The sequence below is a fragment of the Medicago truncatula genome, chromosome 1 (assembly GCF_003473485.1).
Source record: "Medicago truncatula cultivar Jemalong A17 chromosome 1, MtrunA17r5.0-ANR, whole genome shotgun sequence".
In the NCBI taxonomy this organism is placed as follows: Eukaryota; Viridiplantae; Streptophyta; class Magnoliopsida; order Fabales; family Fabaceae; genus Medicago; species Medicago truncatula.
Window position 1 is genome coordinate 26229949 of NC_053042.1, and position 22849 is coordinate 26252797.

The 22849-nt window shown below is 32.0% G+C and overlaps 1 protein-coding gene and 1 long non-coding RNA gene across 3 annotated transcripts; one reads left to right on the plus strand and one right to left on the minus strand.

Moving 5' to 3' along the window:
* Nucleotides 1–11867: 11867 nt before the first annotated feature.
* On the plus strand, nucleotides 11868–12332 carry LOC120578199 (uncharacterized). The gene has a single exon (XM_039830573.1). It carries the CDS (start codon nucleotides 11868–11870, stop codon nucleotides 12330–12332), a length of 465 nt encoding a protein of 154 aa, XP_039686507.1.
* Nucleotides 12333–16885: 4553 nt separating this feature from the next.
* Nucleotides 16886–21642, minus strand: LOC112419307 (uncharacterized). 2 transcript variants are annotated; one of them, XR_003009540.2, is made up of 4 exons: nucleotides 20330–21642; nucleotides 20156–20204; nucleotides 19497–19969; nucleotides 16886–18644 (listed from the first exon to the last, which is right to left on the minus strand). It is a non-coding gene; the product is annotated as an uncharacterized lncRNA (long non-coding RNA). The 2 variants fall into 2 exon arrangements; XR_005642112.1 differs by lacking the exon at nucleotides 20156–20204 and having other exon boundaries at nucleotides 18350–18644; nucleotides 19497–19573; nucleotides 20330–21593.
* Between the last annotated feature and the right edge of the window lie 1207 nt (nucleotides 21643–22849).

Genomic DNA, 22849 nt, shown 5'->3' on the forward strand with positions numbered 1-22849 from the left:
TATTTTTTTGTGATTTTTTGGTTATTTGCATGTTTTTGTGATTTTTGAATAAACATATAAACTAACGGAGCATAAAGAATAAAAGCGCGGCCACCCTAAATTAGAAATATAAAATCTATGACTATTACATAAAAAGCCTATTTACATTCTAAGGTCTGCAATAAAATTAAAATGCTAAGAAAAATAAATAAATACGAAAAAGAAATAAAAAAAAAGTCCAAACACATGGTGGGGTGCAGTGGTAAACAGGGGTGTGCAGAAAGCAGAAAAAAAGAATTGGGCTTAAGGAAACGAACCGGGTCGCGGGTCATGGATCATGGGTTGACCCGTTTGGGGGATATATAAGGGTTGTAAACCCTAAATCTCTCATTTTCTTCTCCCTCCTTCTCTCTCTTCCGTTCTCTTTCTCTCTCTAGCTCTCCTCTCTCTCTTCTTCTCCGGCGAAGGTGAGGGGCGGCCGGCGCGGCGGTGGGCCGGCCTAGGCGGCGGCGCTGCCGCGCCGGAGCTAGAAGCTCCTATTTTTTGCTATTTTCACTCGACTCTCTCTCCTCTATTCGTTTACGAATTTGAAATTTCCAGAATCAAAACCAACAACCCTAGATCTAAAAGAAAGAGATACTACTACCTTTATTCGTTTGGTTCTGTGATGTTTGTTTCTGGATCGGCCGCTTTGAGTGAGGTTTGCGATCTGTTTGACGAAACCTGTTGTGTAATAGCCCGAAACTGTGCTGCGATGCCGTGTTGCGTACGTGTGTGTGTACGTGCGTGTACGTGTGTGTGTTGTGCGCCTGTGCCGTGTTGCGATGCCGTGTGTGGGTGTTTGTGCGATGCCGTGTTGCGATTATGTTTCCTCTGTTGTTCCTCGTGTTTTGCTGTGTTCTGCTGTTTTCTGTGCGCGCTGCTGTCCCGCTATTGTTGTGTTCTGTTGTTGTGTTCTGTTGTTGTGTTCTGCTGTCTTTTTTATGCAGGTTATGTATTTATAGTGCTGTTTGGGGACAAGGATTTGTTACAAAAATTGCAGATTTTAGGAGATTGAGACGGAGATAGGCGCGTAACAGACTGGATGAGGATGAGGATGATGGTTTGTGATTTGTTACGCATGAACCTGGACTGTTCTTGGGACTCATGGACATTTTTGGGACTTTGGACAATTTTGGGATTTAATAAAAAAAGAAAAACTAATAATAAAAGGATAATATCTATATTTTTTGGTTTTAAATAAAATAAATAAAAAAGAAAAATTTAATCTAATCTTGGACTAAAATTAAAATTAGAATTCTAAAATAAAATAAATAAATAAAAAAAAATAAAAGATGGAAATAAATAATTAAAGATTGAGAGAAGAGGGCCCGATTCGGAACTTTATGAGGTATTTCAAAATACCTCCCTGCCGAATTTTTCACTGAAATGTGAGTCTGATCCGAGTTCGGAGACGTGTGTCAGTGGGACCTTAGGTCAAAATTTGGGGTATGACAGTTACAAAAAGAATTGAAGTTAGATACAAACTATTGATCCCTAAACATTAAAAGTACTATCAATCTTCCATCTTCTTGCAAAAACAACATGGGTACTACTAGTAACTATTTATTAATTTTTGTTTTTGATGTGACCAAATTTTTAATTTCTTGACTCTTGTTTAACTTTTTTTTTGTGTAGATCAATTTTTTATGGTTTAATCTACAATTTTTTTTATTTTTTTTTTCATTTTTAAGATAACTAAGTTCTACTAGTACCCCAACTCAAATTTAAAATGTTGCTAATTCTAATGAGCGACGCCAAACTTAGTTTCAAACCAATATCATATACTTAAGATTCTATCTAACTCCAAATAAATTAAACAGATAAAATATTGTGGGTTCAAAACTTGTGACATGGTTTGTCACAAAAAACAAAGAAAATCGCATGGAAACTCAAAGTGGGTTAGCAATGGATAACATAATACGAATGGTTGCTTGAAAAGGCTCAGAGTGCCAAACAACGTGTCTTATGTGTATGAAAATACGACTAATAATTTGTAGAAAACCAATGCAAGCCATGGATGAATAACATTCAAACATAGACACTCAAATGCGAAAGAATTATCGTAAAAAGTGTAAAATAAATATCCGGCAATGGAATTTCGATGGATGGTAATATACAGTGATTCTACAAATTAATCAATACATTTTTCATAATAGCAATGCTTTGATCTCTCAAGTCAATGAAGTGATAAATTCGATGTCGATTTGCAAAAAGAGAAGCTCTTTATGAAAATCTAAAGAATTCATCCAAAAACCTAAAAGTGCATTTGACGGCTAGGGTATGATAATTAGTGATACATGAAGTTGGTTAAAAAGTATGAATGTTTACGGTACATGATAAGCTCTTATTTCCATTCAATGTGAATTTTTAATATTTGATAGTATGTAAGATTTAGTTGTTTATACATATTGTCCAAATCTTGCTTGCATTTGCAAAGTGTTCATCAAATTATGAACCTGTGCATGAATTTATTAATAGGCAGGGCCGGCCCTCTGCAAGTGCATCAAGACCCTTGACACAGGGCCTTAAATTTGGAGGGGCCTTAAAATTTGAAAAAAACGAAAAAACATTTGTACCTACCGTTAAAATCCATCACTAAATGTCATTTTTCTGTAGGTTAAAGTCTAAAAGACATCAATTTTACTGTTAATTATGCATTATCCATAGGTAAATGCTTTGTCTGTCGGTAAAAATCATATTTAAACCATTACCCATATTTAACTACAACTTAGTTTTCTATAACTATAAGTGGAGTTAGAATTTTTTTCAATTATTTTTAAAATGAAAAATTGTCAAAATTATAACGGGGCTTCGAATTGTCGAGGACGGCCCTGATACTAGGACAAAGAATTTTGTACCAAAAAGAAAAGTTATTACTAATGAAACTAGATAAGAAAGACAATATCAAAACCAGAGACAATATATGTGTGCATCAAATTAATTTGATGTACAAAACGAAGGAAATTAGGATCAACAATGAATTAATTTCAGTTGAAAGGGATTTAGATCCCTTAAGCAAGTGGTGAAAGGTTCGATCTCTGACTCTTAAGAATTGATAAAATTCAGTTGGGAGGGAATTAGTCAACATGGAAACCAAAAAATATGAAGGGCAATAATGAAAGAGTGATACTTTATGAGTATAGTTAATTATAGGTCAAATACCTCCCATGAATTCTTTAAGTTTCACTTTTGTATCAGATAGGTCCTTTAAGTTTCTAAAGTTTCAGACTGGGTTTGTGCTTCTAGTTTTCTTTTCGTCATCTTTTTGGCCCCAATTTTGATATTGTGCGAAGAACACATCGTTCATTACATCAACACTCTGGATCCTCGCGCCTACCACTGGAATGAAAAGAATATTACGAGACTTCAAAGAATTGGGACGATTTGAAGCCATGATTTTCTTCAAAAAGCTTCAAATTGGTTGTTAATGGGGTTAGGGTTTTCAATTTGGGGAAGAATGGGTGAAGATTGAAGATTAATGATGACGAATCTGATGGGGCAGTATTGAAACACGCTGGATTTTTATGCCACATGCTTTGCGTTAATCCTTAAGACCTTAAATCTTTTCAAGTCAAAATATCAAGTGTTTGAATTATATTTTTATTGACAAATTAGATTCTACTACTGAAGTTCCAAACAAAAAAAATAGTTATAATAATAAGATAAAATCCTCTAGATTCAATTCAATTCATAAAGAGACTATAGTTATTACGGAATTAAATAGGATAGTAAACTTAACCCTCATATTTATTATTCATGGACATAATCTTCTGTATTTGAAATCTTATATCACATTTAGTGCAAGTTTCATACAAATCAATACTAGAAGATTTAGACAGATCCAAAAGATGAAAATCACTAAGAAAAATCTAAAATTTATTTCATATCTTACAAGCAAAATGTTCAATAAAACAAATTACATGACAACTTCAACTCTATCCATCAGAAAAAGCAAAATATCATTCTCATTCAACATTAAAAACAAAAAGAAACACTAATGGGCGGTTTCATCTGCATCATCTTCCACTGGCAGCTCATTCAAATCGAAATCTCGAACAACATTTAACCCTAATTCATGAGGCAGGTTGTTGTTCTTATCTGTTTCATCATCTTCACCAGTGTTGTTGTTCTCTTCATTATCATCATTGGAGGCAGGTTGATTGGAAGCTTGTGAATTTTGAATGACTAGGCCATTCGGAATCTTTAACCTCGCCACCACCTTGTTCTTTTGATCTCTCACAATTGTTTCATCAACACAATGTTTTACCAGCACACCACCTTGTTCTTTGATCTTCCCATTCTTATCCACATTGCGGCGAAGTTTGATCCTTCTCCTGACACGGTGATTCCCATCAAGGCTGTTAGGTGATCGCTCTGACATGTCCAACATTGCTTCAGCAACATCAGCTTCAACGTCATTAACATAATTCCAGCTCCGTTTCTTGGTCACATACCTCATCGGTGGCAAATACTTTCTCAAATCAATTGGTGGAAATTGATCTTGATCATAATTCTTACTACCCTTCTTCGAAGTCGAACCATACTGGCTGTGCAATTTCATATGTCCGTTCAGAGCATTGACACATGAAAAAGTCTTGCTGCAACGAACACATGAATGGCTGGTTTCGATCTTAATACCATCAGCATGTTTTTGTTTGTTTATTTTCCCTAGAAGAAAGTTGTTGCCGTTATGGAATGCTTTGTGGCCGCCGAGGGCGTTACCAGTGGTGAATTCTCTGCCACACAAATCACATTTGTGAAGTTTTGCACCATGATAAACAACACTCCTTTTTTGTTTAGGATGAGAGTGAGATGAAGAAGAAGAAGAAGAAGCAGAAGAAAAAAAATGCTTCATCTTGATGATCAAAGTATTAATGCAATAGAATTGAAAGGGTTTGGAAGCAAAAGAAACACTGATTCAGTGCCGCAGAGTGTGGGTGTGAAGGTGAGTGAAGGGAAAATGAATTGACAGGGTTTGTATCGCTTATTAATAGGAGTTTTGCATTGGTTTCGAGAAAAAACAAACTAGGGTTTTTTTTATTGGAAAATGTGTGACACGTGTATAAATCTTGAGCGTAAAGAGATGAGATCATGTTCAATTTAATATTTAAAATTGAATGAATGAGAATCTCAATTTTCATTCATTTATTTATCTTCAATTTAATATTTATTTATATTGCTTTCAAAAAATATTTATGTATGATATAGATATATTGGGTAGTTTAACTGGTTTGAGATAAAGATTAAGATCGTTTGAAGTTTAAGGTTCAAGTCATATCAATAAAAAAAATTAACATCCTCACATTTGTCAATAAAAAAAAGTGAATGAAAAATTAGTATAACATATTAGTAGTTTTTATTAAAAACTAGTCTCCATTAAATGAATAATAGTATTTGGAGGATTGAAGGTTAGATAGATGAAACATATCCACATTCATTAAGTAGAAACATATCATCATTGTTTTTTATTTTCTTTTTCTTTCACCAAACTTCAACTTTTTTTTTTTTAAAGATCATCAAACTTCTTCCTTTTTTTTATTTGAAAAACAAAATCAACTTCTCTATTCAATCTCTTTCTTTATTTGAAAAACAAAATCAACTTCTCTCTTAGTATTTTATGACAAAATTTCTCTCTGAATCTTATTTTCCGTTTGGTCAAAAAAACTTCCCATATTCTTATTTATTCTATAAAAATAAAATAATACACATTTTCGGTCAATATATAATCAACTTTTACCTGATTTTTATAAATAAATAAATAGTACTTTATTAATTACAATTAATTATTTTATCAAAACACGTATGACAGTTGGATAGGAACGCATCCTCTCATATAATTAACTTTTAGGGATGTTGGATAAGAATAGATCCTCTCATATATAAGTTTTTTTCTCTGATGTCTCTCATATGTCATCAATGTCATCATTGAGTTTCATCAAATAAAATCTCACCATTGAACAAAAAAAGTTGAGATAAGTTATTAATAAAATAATTGAGAGTAAGTAATTTAAGAGTTAAGACTATTTTGATCTCTAACAAAAAAAAATTAGACTGATTTTGGTCCCTCGGAATATAAATTAATACTCCATTCGTTTCAAAATACATGTCGCAGTCAACCATCACACATATGCCAATACACAATTTTGACCATTAATATCTTTAAGTATATATAATAAAAAATTATAAAAATTTGATATTTTGAAAATAGTCATCGAAAGAAATCAAACAACATCTTACATGCTAACATTTGTATTTATATATTAGTTAAAAAATATGATGAAAGTAAGGTATATGTTATGAAACTATTAGAATATGAACAAGAATAAAAAGAAGTAGAGAAGAAGAGAGAAACATAGATGATTATATTATTCTCTTGTAGTGTTCAATTATGTTACATGTGGTCTCTATTTATAGAGAAGTACAATGATATGACTTAAGAGTTAAGTACTTAAGGGATAAGTATAAATAGACGTCACTTAAGAAATAAGTACAAGGGTTTCTGGACATCCACTTATTATATTCATAATACTTCCCCTTGGATTTCCATCAAGGATATGCCTCATTAAAATCTTACTAGAGAAAAACCCAATGAGAAAAAATTCTAGTGAAGGAAAAAGAGTACAACGTCCTTTTGTGTCATAATCTGTCTCATTAAAAACCTTATTAGGAAAATCCAGTGGGATAAAACCATGTTTGTTTATTGCTGTCAGCATAACTTTGGGTTAACTTTAGTTTTGTTTTGTTTTTTCAAAAACGGTTTAGTTAATAACTGAACCTCTAAGTATGGATCAGTTCAGATTTTTTATGTACGGATTCAGTTCAATACCAGTTCAGATTGATTCAGTTCAACAGTTTGATACCATTTTTGGTTTTTTTGCCCATCCCTATGTACAACAACAAAAATCAATTAGCCAATGCCCAAACATTGAAAAGGGCTTGACCACCCCCTATCAGAACCAAACGAAAAGGTGGCTTTTTTATCTTTCAGCCAGCCTAAAGAAAAGTATTTTACTTTGTCCAGCAACCTAGGCATATGAGTAATAGAATTATTGAGACGAAGAAGTTCAAACAATCTTTTATATTAGTTACTCAAAATCTTTATTTGGCGGTGACTCTGTAGAAAGATATGATATATCTTCATACTCTTCTCCAAATTAGCAGCTCTTGAGATATCTTTATAATGAGTTGTTGAAAGAACCTCCTTTTAAAATTAGAAAACCATAAGTTTCTTGTACATTTAAACTCATAATCCTTAATAAAGAACATTCTCTACTTCCTTGATGTGGTGTTAGCATTTTCAAACGATTGAGTGATCTTGTTCCTTCTCTAAGGTACAAATTGTATGCTTGACATTGCTGCAATATCTGTATTTACTAATATTGACAAAAATAAAATACCACAATATATATAATAAGCAAAATACATTAGTGTCCTCATTTGACCGATTCAAGTTGTTTATAATGTTCTTGAGGGCATGATCTTTACTCACGTCAAGTGCATCTTACAATCATTCTAGTACATAATCAATTAGATTTGTCCATATCAACATTTATATAACAAACTTTAAAATCTCTTCAGGAGTTCTAATAATATATATACGATTATCATTGAATCGATTATAAGAAATTTATTTCCATATCCTTAAAATGGACAAATGATGTCATCTCTTCAATAGTTTTGATTGTATGTCTTATGCAAATGAAATCCTTTAGGGACTTTCATATAACCATCACTATCAATTGAGCCATACAAATAAATTGTTGCACATCTTTCATACAATTTGAGTCTTTCATGTGCCACTGAACTTATTCAAGTATGAAAAAGTTCTTGAATTCACTTCAGTTGAATATGTCTCTAAACATTATATATATATATATATATATATATATATATATATATATATATGTATGTATGTATGTATGTATGCAAAAACACGTCTCTTTCAAGTATGCAGACTATAAGTCCAAACAAATTCTGCTTTATGAAGCGAGTTTGATTTCATTGGAATTGTCTCTTTCCATTTGTAGATATTTTATTTATCTATAATCTTTAATATACTTTAACTCATGATCTTCATTATTACTTATCGCATATAGCGCTATATTATATGCAAAAACACGCCAACATTGACTTCATTTCAGTTTCATCTCATTCCATTGAGATATTTTATTCTTGACATAATTTATCAATATTTCATAAGTTTCAGGTACCTAATTAGTTGTTCTGAAACTAAAAAATCAATTATGTTAGAAAATTCTTTTAGAGTTTCTATATCCTCATTTGAGTTATCTTTCCTTTAAGCTCACTTTCTTATTCAAGGCTTTTTATATTTTGAATCGATTGATCTATCCTGCTCAAGAACGATTGAGACTCATTTGCAGTATTAGATTATCCGACATGGACATATATTTCGTTTGGAGCATTAGCAGCTGATATTTGATTTGTTTACATTTGCAAATGAGTTATATCTTGAGGATCAAGACGAGGCAATACTATTTCCTTTCAAATAATTTATTTGAACTTTATGTTCACATTTTTAGCTGCTTATTATCTCCCCCTAATATTGGGAAAACTAATCCATTAATTGATAATCATCCTACTGGGTTGTAAACAAGTTGGCTCAGTACAATTAATGATAGAGGGAGATTCGTATCAAATATATCTTCTCATTATTCTTTCAAAATTTATCTTAGTGCATTATATTGGAGCAACTGTGATATACACAACACATCCACAATCCACTTAGATGAGAAATATTAGGTTGTTAACCTAAAACCAATGATAGATTAAGGAGAGGACTTATATATAGTAATGTGTTGGCTTGATGCAAATCAATATCTCAACATACAAGATTATTGATTCCCAAAATAGAGTTTATAAGACATGGTCTCATAACCAAAACTAGAGTTTATAAGGTATGGTCTCATAAGTATATATCAATCATACAATTTAAACGTCTAAAGAACGGATCTCCAAGCCCATTTTTATGAGTATATGCTACCAATTTCAATTGATGAATGATACTTATGAAATGCTTTCTTCATTTATTTATCTATAATTTATATTTAATATTGAATGAAGGAGAATATGAATTTTCTTCATTTATTTATCTTCAATTTAATATTTATTTATATTTCTTGCAAAAAAAATTTATGAATGATATAGATATACATAAATGGAAGATTGAGGTTCGGTAATTTAACTTGTTTAAGATTAAGATTAAGATTGTTTGAGGTTCAAGGTTCAAGTCATATCAATAAAAAAAAAATAGCATGCTAACATTTGTCAATAAAAAAAATGAATGAAAGATTAGTATAACCTATTAGTAGAGTTTTTATTAAAATGAGGCTCACTAGTCTATCAAACTCATGTCCATCTCTCCCATAAATGAATAGTATATGGAGCTTAAATAGATGAAGCAAATCCGTACTCATTGAGTGAGTGTAGAAATATATGAGGTCCGCAGACATCATCATTTTCTTTTCTTTTCTTTTTCTTTCATAAAACTTCAACTTTTTTTTTTTTGAAAGATTGTCAAACTTCAATCTCTTTTTTCATTTGAAAAACAAAATCAATTTCATTCTCTCTTAGTATTTTATGACAAAATTTCTCTCTTAATCTTATTTTACGTTTGGTCAAAAATACTTCCCATATTCTTATTTATTCTATAAAAATAAAATAATATATATTTTTGATCAATATATAATCAACTCTTACCTGATTTTCATAAATAAATAAATAATATTTATTAATTACAATTAACTTTTTTACCAAAAAATTTATGGCAGTTGGATAGGAACACATCCTCCATATAATTAACTTTTAGGGACGTTGGATAAGAATGAATCCTCTCATATATAATTTTTTTCTCTCATGTCTCTCATATATTATCAATATCATCATTGAGTTTCATCAAATAAAATCTCACCATTGTACATAAAAAGTTGATAAGTTATTAATAAAATAATTGAGAGTAAATAATTTAAGAGTGAAGACTCATTTTGATCTTTGACAAAAACTTTTAGACCAATTTTGATGCCTCGAAATATAAATTAATACATCTTTTAGTCATTAACAAAGTAATTGAACCTCCATCTAATTTTTTTTCACATGTAATGTTTTGATCAAATGTACCATGATATCATATATGTGTTATGTGATTGAATTAAGAGACGAGTTAGTCCATATACCTTATCTAAATCCTTAATCTTCTTCGTCAAACACGTGGACCTCCATTTAAGCCCTGTCATTTAGTGATGGCAATTGGACTCAGACCCACGGGTATCCGTAAAAAATACCCACAATGGGTAGGGTAAAACCCCACCACTTTCATGGGTCCGGGTATTACTCGCAAATTTAAATGGGTATGGGTACTATACTGCCCAGCCCCGCAACCCGCATATACATATTTATATTATATGATAAATAATTTATTAATTTTTGGTGTATAATTAATTTTTTATTTAGCTATTTAATAAGCCTAAGTTTAATTGTTTTTTATTTTGTTAAATACTACGATTCGTACTATATTATGAGTTGATTTGAAATTTTTTGAACCATAGTTTTATTTCAATTGTGATATTATATTTTCATAGTTAAATTGCGGATAATTGGTGCGGGTATGGGCACTAAGGTACCCATAGGATATGGGAAAAGGCACTAAAATTATTGTCCACGGGGATACGGACTCGGGTACGGGTATTTTTTACAAACACGGGTATTGGGACGGGCATTGTAGTACCCTACCCATAGGATACCCATTGTCATCCCTACTCTGATCAATTGAATATTGTTAGGCTATATGATTTGTTCTTTGAAAGAAGCTTTGTAGCACTTGTTTATAAATATATGGAACACTTGAAATACATTCTTGAGAATATGTTCTTGATGAGACTTCAATCCCAAAATTGTTGATATTCATTTGACCAACTTTTCAATAAAGAAAATATCTTTATGATCAGTGGCGGGTGCACATAGTCCTCAGGGGATGCACTTGCCAACCCTCAAATTTTAATTTTTTCACATATACCCCTATGTTTTTTGCACTTTGAACCTGCTCATTTTTTTTTTAAACACCAGCTGCACTATACCCAAACCACTTTCACTTTACTCACTTACACATTTTAACCTCTCTCTAACTATATGTTCTCCTAACTTAGAGAACCTTTGTTCCTCCACTACCACCACTCTGGCGGCAGAACCACCAAACTCCGCCGCGCCCACAACCCAACCCTTCCACCTTTAGTCTCGCGAGTCTACCCTCCAACCATCTACAGTCTCGGATTCTCGATTGAGTTCTCTCTCTCTCTCCCTCTCTATCTCAAAAATCTGTTGCAACGCGAACCGCCACTTTCTCCGCCTTATTTCGTCGTCCTCTGCCGTCGTGCAACCACAAAGGGACATTCAAAAGCCTTCAAAGACATTGAATCTACCACCAAGGTAATCAATTATAAATCTTTGGTTTAGGGTTTTTAAATTTGGGATTTTTTTACATAACTTCAATTGTGATAAATTGTTTGATTGAATATGCAATTGAGGGTCCTAATGATATGTTTGTGTTGTTAAATTGATTGGAGAATTAGTTTAAAGTGACAATGCGAACTGAGAATTGGAATGGATGGTTAGCAACTTACTGTCCTTTTCTATATAAATCATTTCAATGAAATATATTCTTCCAAAAGTGTATAATGGATTGTGTATGTGTATCTCCTTTCTTGCTATGTTAGTTCTTTTGTTATTTTCTCAATCTTATTTACAAGGGTATGAGGTATCTACAATGTATATAAGAAAAAAAACTGTTCAATCAAAGTATTGTGATAATGTTTTTATTTGTATGGAGTGTTTGTATGGAGTGTTTGTGCCCAAACAACTCGTTCTCTAAATTTGACAAAGCAAAGTTGATTGAATTTGCAAAGTTTTATCCAATTGAATTTTCTCCAACTTCATTGGTGTTGCTTGATAGTCAACTTGAGACTTACATCTTTGATATGCGTAGGAGTGTTGAATTTGCATCTTTGAAAGGAATAAGTGATCTTTCAAAAAAAATGGTTGCACTCAAAAAACATATTGATTATCCTTTAGTCTATGGACTTTTGAAGTTAGCAATGATTTTGCCCGTTGCCACATCAACCGTTGAACGAGCCTTTTCTGCTATGAAGATTGTGAAGTCTAGATTGCGTAATCGAATGGGAGATGATGGGATGAATGATTGTCTCGTGACTTATATTGAGAGAGATGTGGCGGACAAAATTGATGATGAGTTGATTATTCAACGATTTCAGAAGATGGCACCGCGTAGGGGACATTTGTAAAGAATGGATGAAGTTTTTTGAGTACATTGTAAATTGAATACAATGTAATTTTTTGAATATATATTATTATATTTATTATAAATTAAAGTTTAAAATTTTGAACCTCCTGACCCTGGGTCCTGGTAAAGCCACTGTTTATGATGGAGGAGGTTATATACAACATATATTTCAATCATCGTTAAAAAAAAAAATCAATTAATCTCAAAGTCGATGGTTCTAATTTAAGATTAAATAAATATATACTTTAGTGGAGGATTGTGTGTTTTGAGGAAGAAGTTAAAACTTAGGTATTTTGATCAGATATAGGGACTAAATTATCTCTTTTCAATTATTAGTAGAAACTGTAGTGTCCCTTAATTCGTTTACATAACATGTAGGCAATATCATGATACAGTGGACTAACACATTGAATGAAAACATCACATATTAGCTAAAAAACAAATTTCTCGATCAAGGTTCAATTAGGGTATGTTCGCTTCAATAGATGGAAGGGGAGGAGATGTAATTTAATTAAATATATGGAAGGGATTTTTTTTTTTTAATTAAAAATATGTTTGGTTCACAAGAGAAAGGAAGGGGTTTTAAAATTAATTTACTGTTTTACCTTTAAATTAATTAAATAAATGATAAAAGAAAAGTTTGAACGCATATCTTGCTAAAATATTCATTCTAAAAAACAAGTTGGTGTATATTAGAATTTAGAATATCCCCCACACACAAACACACACATATTTATTTTTTTGAAAGATATATTAGTGACTAAGCAATCTTTTTATTTTATCAAATAGACAAATGAAAAATAGTAATTAGCTGCTCAATTCTTTAGATTTTACGATTGAAAATTGGTGTAAATTTTATTAGGTTACACCTGACATCAAAGAATCTGTATTAATTTTATTTCCTAATAAAAGGTAATAAATTTAAATTGAACCATTGTTTGCATTTTTTAAAAATAATGAAAACTTTAAAAGTTATTTTAATTATTTTTCAATAAAGGTTATCGTGAACTTAACTCAGTTGGTATGAATAGGTTATAATATATGCACGGTCCAGAGTTTGCGGGGTTCAAACCCTAGCCACAAAAAAAAAAAAAAAAAATAAAGGAATCACCACTATCTAACATTTCATCTTTTTAAAAAAAAAAAAAAATCATCTTCTTTTTAGCACAATTTTTTTTTTAAAGAGGCTAAAATGGAATATATTACAAAATCAAAATGTTCTTCCTAGCACAAAGTGTACCAAGAAAGAACAAAAGAGCCATAACAATATTTACATGGAAAAATTGTTCAAAAAAAATATTTACATGGAAAATTCGAAAAAAGCACCAAAGAAAAGAAAGTAAAAACTACTAGCAAATGCCCAACATAGTAAATGGACTAAGCCACCATCTATACTAGTTTAAGGGAAGAGAGGCAAATTTCGCCTTCAACCACATGAAGGAAAGTGACTTCATCTTATCTACCACCTGTAACATCGAGCATTCTTTATCATTGAATATTTTGTTGTTTCTTTCCTTCCAAATTTCCCACATGATAGCAAACCAAAGCACCTGCATAATTGATCGTCGTGCCTTAGCACCACCACCAGCATAGTTGAATTGATTAAAATGATCCGCTACATAACAAGGAGTAACCGTAGAGATACGCAACCACCTATAAATAAAATGCCAAACAGAACCAAAGCTGCTACAATGCAATAATAAATGAGATGAAGTTTCCAAGGAACCGCATCCAGCAACACACATATGAGAAGTATTATCAATAACGTCACTGCGAAATAAGTTATCCTTTGTATGAAACCTATCTCGAAACAGACGTCAAGCAAAAAGCACAACCTTCAGAGGAATATCCTTATGCCAAAGCGATGTCGATGCCACCGGTGAAGTAATGTAAGTTTGAGCCGTCAAAAAATGATATGCACTACAAACAGAAAAAAGTGAGAAGTATCCAAATTCCAAAGCCACCTATCCTCTTTGTCAACCTGGAAATTTACATTTTGAAGTAATAATGTAAGTTCCCCCACCAACTCATCCTCCCACGTCAACATACGCCTCCTCCAACTCCAAGCACCTCCCTCAACCCCCCACCCAAGCTGACACATCTCAAACACAGTCACGCCCTTAAACACCGATAAATCAAATAATCTGCTAAACTTGTTCCTAAGCGACACACCACCAGCACAGACATTCGACGAAAAAAAGGTACCAATACCGTTTCCAATCGAACGACTAACATTATCACCAAACTAACCTTCTCTACACAAGGCAGCTATATCACGCCACCAAGTAGAGACATCTCTGGCACCATCCAACACCTTCCCTCCCTCCACACCATACTGTGCCGACAACACCCTAAACCACAAACTCTCCCTATCCACCAACAACCTCCAACACCACGTCTCCAATAAGGCAACATTAAACTCCCTACTTCTCCTTACTTTAGCACAATTATTCATTTCAAAAGTATCACATATTTTTTCAAACATGTTCAAATGAACAAACAATTTAAAAAATAAAATAGAAAATATTTGGCTATATTGCATTTTTTGTCTCTTAACTATTTAGGTAGTATCACATTGGTCCCTTAATTAAAATTCGATTTATTTTGGTCCCTTAACTTCTCTCTGTTACACATTTTGGTCCTTTCCGTTAGTTTTAAATCAAAAACGTTAGGTTTTCTTCATTTTCTTTTGAAATTTTTCTGGGATTCTTGTTGTTGAAGGTTGACGGAGATGATATGAAGATGAAAAAGAGGAGAAGAAGATGAAAAAAATCTAACATTTTTTTAATTAAAACTAACGGAAATGACCAAAATGTGTAACAGAGAGAAGTTAAGGGACCAAAATAAATCGAATTTTAATTAAGGGACCAAAACGATACTACCTAATTAGTTAAGGGACCAAAAATATAATTTAGCCAAAATATTTTTACAAAGTAAACATTACCTTACTTTTTTTGTTTACATCAATCTTTATATATAACACTATGATTAATAATTTTAAAACGTATGTATCCCTCATTTTAGTTGAGTTATATTGAAATTTAAAATTATGAAACCTTTTAAAAAAAAACTAACAGTATATACTTTGTCTACTAAAATATGCAAGTTTAATTGTAGTTTTGGCCCCTCAAATTTTTCAATTGTACGATTTTAACCTCATAAGTTTCAAATATGCAATTTTGACCCGTTACTTTACCCATTTTAAATTTTGTAATTCCCTAATCAAATTTTGACCAAATATTAATTATAAGACGTTGATTAGTGCTGTTGAATATAAAATGGTCGGCTAAATTTTCTGAGAGTTGATAATGTAAGACTAAGAGCATTTTCTGAAATGTAAAACTACAGAAGAATTTGTAAACACACCGAAATTGACATCAGGAAGAATCAAACTTAAGACATTGAGAGGAGTACACTCCAAGGTGCCAAGCCATCACCATCATAATTTGATCCTTAGTTAGCTAACAAGTTTAGTTATCATTGGAAAATATATACATTTCTAAAGCTTTTGAAATTAAAATTCGAATATATTTTTTAAGCAAACGAAAAATTAGGTTAATAAAAAACAAAAGAGTGCAAAAGTCCAGGGTACATAAAACCTAATCCAACAAGTCCTCACAAAAGTGTACGTCAACCTTAACGGCTGAAAAAGTCAATTAAAACAACATAAGTGGATCCAACACTAATTGATCATAAAAAAAAAACAAAAAAAAACGAGCACAACCTAGCACACTTGCGCACGGGCCTAAAACCAAGTTCCAAAAAAGATGATGCACAAATGCTTGGAGCACTAACCAGAGGCCTAAAAGGTTGATGTATGGATCGACCTTTAACATGGAACGATCCAAGAAACAACAACTCCCTAAAACGAATGACAATAAGCAAAATGACTATTTCGGACCAAACCGTCCATCTTCAAACATAGATGACGAAGATATCAAACTAGTCCTAAATCATTCGCAAGGAATGCCACATTTATTAAAACGACACTAACGTGAAACCCCTGTTAGTCTATATGACAAACTAGGAAGTGCGCTAAAGGGGGTGAATAACGTTTTTCATTTTTCATAAGGTTTTGCTAAAGCGTGGATTAACATATGTTTGAATATTGAATTTGTGCGTTATATGAAAACAAAATTTAGACAATGAATACCAAATAAGATTCAAAGTTGAATTGAGAGCTTCAAATAATGAATCTTATGGAGTAAATCAATAATTAATACACATACATACAAATTTAAAAACTAAACAATCTCAAACCAAACTTATTAATAACAAATCACACCAACAACTAATGAACACAAGGCATATGAATTACTTTGTTTGAAGCTGACTTTAAACTAGATTGTGAGAATATTAATTGAAGTAATTGAGATTAAGTGATGTAAAAATGAAAGTTCACAATCAATTTAACATGTCTTCAACAAATAATTCATATGTAATTAAAATGGAGAAATTTAAAAGGGTAGGGAGAAGAAGAACACCGCGATTTACAGTGGCCCCCCTTACTCGTCCTCACTAAGGGTACATCCACTCTTCTTGATAGAAAAAGTCTCTAGCAAATACTTCCACTATGTTGGAAAATGTTTACAAATTATTATGATTACAAAAGATTCCTTCGATTCCCTAATCTTTAATCCTAAGAGACCACACTACCAACAATCTTTTTGTCCTCTTGAAATTGGATCACCACAAATTGATCTTTGCTATGTGTGAAGCTTGGATCTCCTTGAACCTTTAAGAAGATTAGAAACAAGTACCCCACAGTTCTCCTTGACGGTGAAAAGAGATCCTTTTTCCCTTTAGACCCTTGATCCTCAATCAAGTTCCTTGAAAGAAACCGATGTACAACTCTTATAGCACCGTACCAATCTATGCCTCAAATTCTACAAAGATCTTAGAAAAAGTGTTTAATCTCAAGAATAAGTAGAGAGAGGGTTGTCGACTCAAGAGTGATATTTGCATTTTGATTCAATAAGTTAGAAGGTGTGTCTGAGAAGATATATATATATATAGGCATGAGTGATAAGTGCAATTTTAGTGGAAAAAATAATGACATGGTTTGAATCATATTAAGTATAAATTGATTCAGACACGTGAAAATAGGAATATCTAAAGATGTGAAGAGTGATACGATTCAAAGACTGTATATGCAAGGGAATGAATCGAATCATTGAAGCTCATACGAAGATTGAATAAAATCAAAGAACACTAATACATATCAACCACATCAAACATAAGGGTAGAGACCACAAATGAATCAATTCAAGGATTTTCAAAATATTTTGTTTCGAATCAAAATGTATGAATCTTGTTGTATATGAACCAATTAAAAAAGTCACAAAAAACCAAGAACATAATAGAGAACACCAACGAATCGAATCATGATTCGATTCATATAGTTTAAAAAGAAGTTTGAATTAAAACTTGACACCCAAGACACTTCATAGGAAACTAGGATCATGGATTGACAGGTGCTTTAACATAAGTTAACTACTATAAACAAGTAAACAATAAACATAATCTAAAATAACAAGAATCACTACAAGAAATCTGGTAATTTGCCAGGGGCGGAAGCCCTGGCAAAATGCAAAAAGCCTTGGCAAATGGACGTTTGCCAGGAGTTTTGCCAGGAGCAGAATCACCAGCAAATCTGCTCATCGCAAATGATCCTGCCAGGGGTTTAGCTCCTGGCAAATGCGCTCCTGGCACAGGCCCTGGCTCAACCCCTGGCAAATTGTGTCTGCATGATTGCAGGCTTTTCTGACGCATTCTGGTCACATCAGTCCTTTTCAAACCATGCCAGGGAAATTGCCAGGGATTAACCCCTGGCAAAATGTGTACGAATAATTAAAAAAAAAAAACGTATTTTAAATGTTTAAAAAATCAAAATATTAAAATTTAATAATTAAAATAATTTTAAAAAAACATTTTAAAATTAACTTCAACAAATTATACAAATTAACTTCAACAAAACAAAAACACAAACCTAAATACATATTACAAAATTACAAGATATAAACAATAGTATAACATCATTCATTTATCAATAAAACAAATTATGGACAACGAAGACATCAAACATAGTCAATTTTTTTTTATATATGATTGCAACAAGACAAATGTATGGGGACTATAGAACTCCATTGGTAAATAACATAGTTGATTTATTAATTGAAATAGCTACAGAAAAGGAAGAAAATATTAACTCAAAATCATTGCCTTTGGATGTGTACCAAATCAAGGGCTTCAACTCTTGAGTATTAGATGTCCGTATCAGTCCAAGCTTGAGAAGTTAAAAATGCGAAGATACCTAAATCATTCCATTAAAGACATAATGAATATCAAAGTATTCTAAGAATTCTACTACAAACTCACTTAGAATATTTTCCGTCATTTGCATCAATGCCATATATTAAAGAGTTAAAGATATGAAAAACAATAAGCTCTTACTCTTGAATATTACCCCTATGCCTTCTGACATTAAACCTCAATATGCTATATAATTCAAAAATGTTACTGGTGAAAAAATAACTACATCTTTTACAACTATTCTAGTTAAATCAAAGACAAACAAATGAATCAATTTATATGAATAACAAATAAAAGTTATAAATATTGGGGGTGTTGCATTCTCCACTCCATTTAAGAACATTATGTCCTAAAAATTGAATTATAGCTTAACTTAAAACATTGTTTCTAAAAGGTTCAAGAGCAAAGGAACTCTAAACCTCAACACTAGAGAACAGCCACTACCCTCCCATTTGAGACCAGAGAGAACTAAATGCTACAAAAAAAAAAACAATTGAACAACCTACAACATCAGCTACAAAGAAATAGCAGCGGCCTGAAGCGACTAAGGCAATAACAGAAGCTACTCCAAACTAAAGAAGAACCAGAGTGCAGTTCCACTAACAGAGAAAACCCCATAAACACTGCAGAGCCAAATATACCGGCCAGCCCAAAAACCAATTGGGTAGTAAACCAAGTCAATAGATCCATAACAAAGTGATTTCAAGATAGAAAATCATTCATTTTCAGTTCCCAAAAACACACACACAAGAAAAATATATCTCCATTATGAAATGTCTAGGGCAAGATAAATGAAGGAAAATTAAATAGAAAGAAACCAAGGAAAACAATTATGTATGTCGTTGAGTCTTACTTGTATAGTAGCAAGTCTTCTATCAAATCCTTTTCTCTGCGCTTTTTCAATTCATTTTTCCTTACGTAGTTTCCCATCTGAAGATAACATATCAGATAAGAGTTTGAAAATTTAAGAATTACAACTTTGCAATTCTTCTAACAATATGATGATACTTGAATTTTCGTGACCCTGTTACTAACTACACCAAAGTTCCTCTCAACTCTGATGGTTCACGGATCCTTAGCTAAGTTCACAAATGACTATACTGGCATCTAAATGTTCCAAGTGTTTGAAGCAAAGATATGAAAGACAATTACCTACAACAAGTTTTGTTCTAAATTCACATTTCTCTACATAGTCAACACTAAAATCAAACAGAGTCAACACTAAAATCAAATGCTACTGAAAGACTTCAAAGATATGTTCTATTTGAATCCATTTAACATAAATGCAGCCACTGTCCTATATCAATCAAATGCTACAGAAATTACCTGCAGAAAGAACTCGGTCATATTGTCAACATTAATAGCAATGCAATAACTAATAGTGATAGCAATATTTAGAGACCACTCCATAAAATCTAACTTTAGACTAAACAAGACATTAGTTAGCTTGGTTTCCATTCTACAATTTAAAGGAATCATAGCAATGAGCATATAAAAAAAATTAATTCATACCATCATACATATGGATCCACCATCTTTTCTGTTCTATAAATTGACAGCCCTGCATACATTCATAAACACGTTCCCCACTTCTAGTTATTCTTCCATACTAATATTTCTTCTATGCAATATTCATTTCACAAATATTAAATTGTTTTTAGAGAAGAGCAAAACGATAGAACTCACCCAAATGAAGAAAAAGGATAAAATTCTACAAATGAGTTTTCTAACACGGCGGCAGGAATTCCGGTACGGCTGCTGAGGTTTCCAACGCGGTGGTCGCCGGTCAAAGTTCTCCAATCCCGAAATAAATTGGGGGTTTTGGTTGTGGACATAATAGAGAATAAGGTTATCAGCTTTGTTTATCCAAATGAGGTCAATGGTGGCCGGAAAGTAAGAGAGAAGGTGGTGATTTGGGTATTTCAAACTCTCACCAATCTAAAAATAAATTAGTGGTTATTGAAGAGGAAGAAGAAAGGAATTTAATGGTTGTGGTGGGGTTGTCAAAGGAGGTCGGACGGAGAAGTAGCTGTGGCTGGAAGTTGGTGGTGGTGGTTATCATGGAGAAGAAGAAGAGAAGCGTACGATGCTGTTGTTTTGGAGAGAGAATGTGTGATAACAATTGGTGTAAAAGAAGAGATAAAAGAATGTGTGGTGTTTTGTTAAAAAAATAAAATAAAGGGGAAATAATAAGCCAGGGGCTGCTTGCAATTTGCGAGGGGCACACCCCTGTTTTTGCTAAAAGCGTTCCATTTCAATTTGCCAGGGATTCTTGCTCCTGGCATTATTTCCTGGCAATATGCAATATTTCTTGTAGTGAATATAGCCCAATCAAACATCATCAAAACAAACCTAACACTAAGGGCTACTTCAACCCTAAACCTTAAAGTCAACTAGCTTAGGGTTTGTAAATTTTAACAAATATAGAAATAATGGAAGAGTTTGAACACGAACTTGATACCAAGAAAGTCAATTAGAGAACCACCCTAACATATTAACCAACAAGCAATACAATCCTCATGAGAAGCAAAGAATACCTACACTAAGGGATTCATAAGCCATCATGGAACTATCTTCTACCACGAGAAAAACTAAATAACCCATGAGTAACCAACCACGAAGCAAGGTTACTAGTAGCAGGAACCCACCTCCAGAAAAAGTCAGGACACGGGGGAACAAATGGACCATAACCAAGTAGAACACAAGGCATTAGTATAATGAAGCATATAACACCCATGATCAGTGATTTGCATATATCAACGTTTGCTTGTAACGACGAAGATGAGAACAGACTCGACAAGAACCGAATGATTTAAGGAACCAAAAATAAGAACCATAGCCTAATTTAAACAACTAGAACAGAGGTGTACGAAGCGACCACCATGGAAGCGTCAACAATGTATAACAAACTCTTTCAAGTTACGACCCCAGAAAGTGGGTTAAGCGGCCATTAAGTGCAGTATGACTACATCTTGACGGAATCAATTGGATTTAAGGAAGGAACCGGTTGACAAAAATCTAACTATGGTTCAAAGTAAAATAACCCTTTGTTTTATTAAGAGCATTGATAACATCTAAAATTAGATAACCTTTGGGAGTTGAGACAACTTATAAAACCACACTCAAAACAAATAATGAAATTTTTAGGGTTAATAGGCCTTTACCCCTTGTAATATAGGTCACTTTTGGTTTTCCCCTGTATAATTTTTTTTGTCAGATTTCATCCTTGTAATTTTTGTTTTTGTTTTAAAATACCCCACAGGCATGCTGACTGTGCATTTTTGCTAATGTGGCATGATGCGTCACCTTTTTCTGATGACGTGGCGCGCTGACTGTATAATTATTTTTATTTTTTATTAGTTACACATGGCATTTGTGATTTTCTTTAAATAAAAATAAAAAAATTTATTAAAAAAATTTAAAAAACGAATAAAACTTAAAAAACTATAGAAAATAAAAAAATACCGAAAAATATGGAAAAATTAATAATGATTAAATAAATCTCGTAAAATGAAAAATAATGAAAAAAATATGGAAAAATTAATAAAAATTATAAAAACAATCTGGAAACATTTAAAAAAAATTGTGGAAAAGATTAATATATATTGAAATTTTCGAATTTTATTTTCCAGAATAACATATTTAAAAAATTAATCATTTTTAAAAAAACAAAATTTTCGAAAAAATATTAATCATATTTAAAAAAATTATGGAAAAAGATTTAAATAAAACTTGTTACTTTTGAAAAAAAAAAGAATTTTTTTCATAATTTTTTAATTTTACCGGTATTGAAAAAAATCTGGAAATTTGATTTTTTTTTTCTAAATATATTAATTTTTAGAAAATTTTGAATATATATTAATCTTTTCCAGATTTTTTTATTAATTTTTCCTGCATTATTTTTTTTTACCAAATTTTTTAAATTTTTCCGGTATTTTTTCATAAAATTTCCAGATTTTTATGATTTTTTTTTCGTTTTTAAATTTTTTTTAAGAACTTTTTTTATTTTTATTTAAAAAATTCACAAATTCCACGTGTACCTAATAAAAAAATAATAATAATTATATAGTCAGCGCGCTACATCATTAGAAAGAGGTGACACAACATGCCACATAAGCAAAAATGCATAGTCAGCATGCTTAGGGGGGTATTCTAAAAAAAAAACAAAAAATTTACAAGGATGAAATCTGACAAAAAAAATTTACA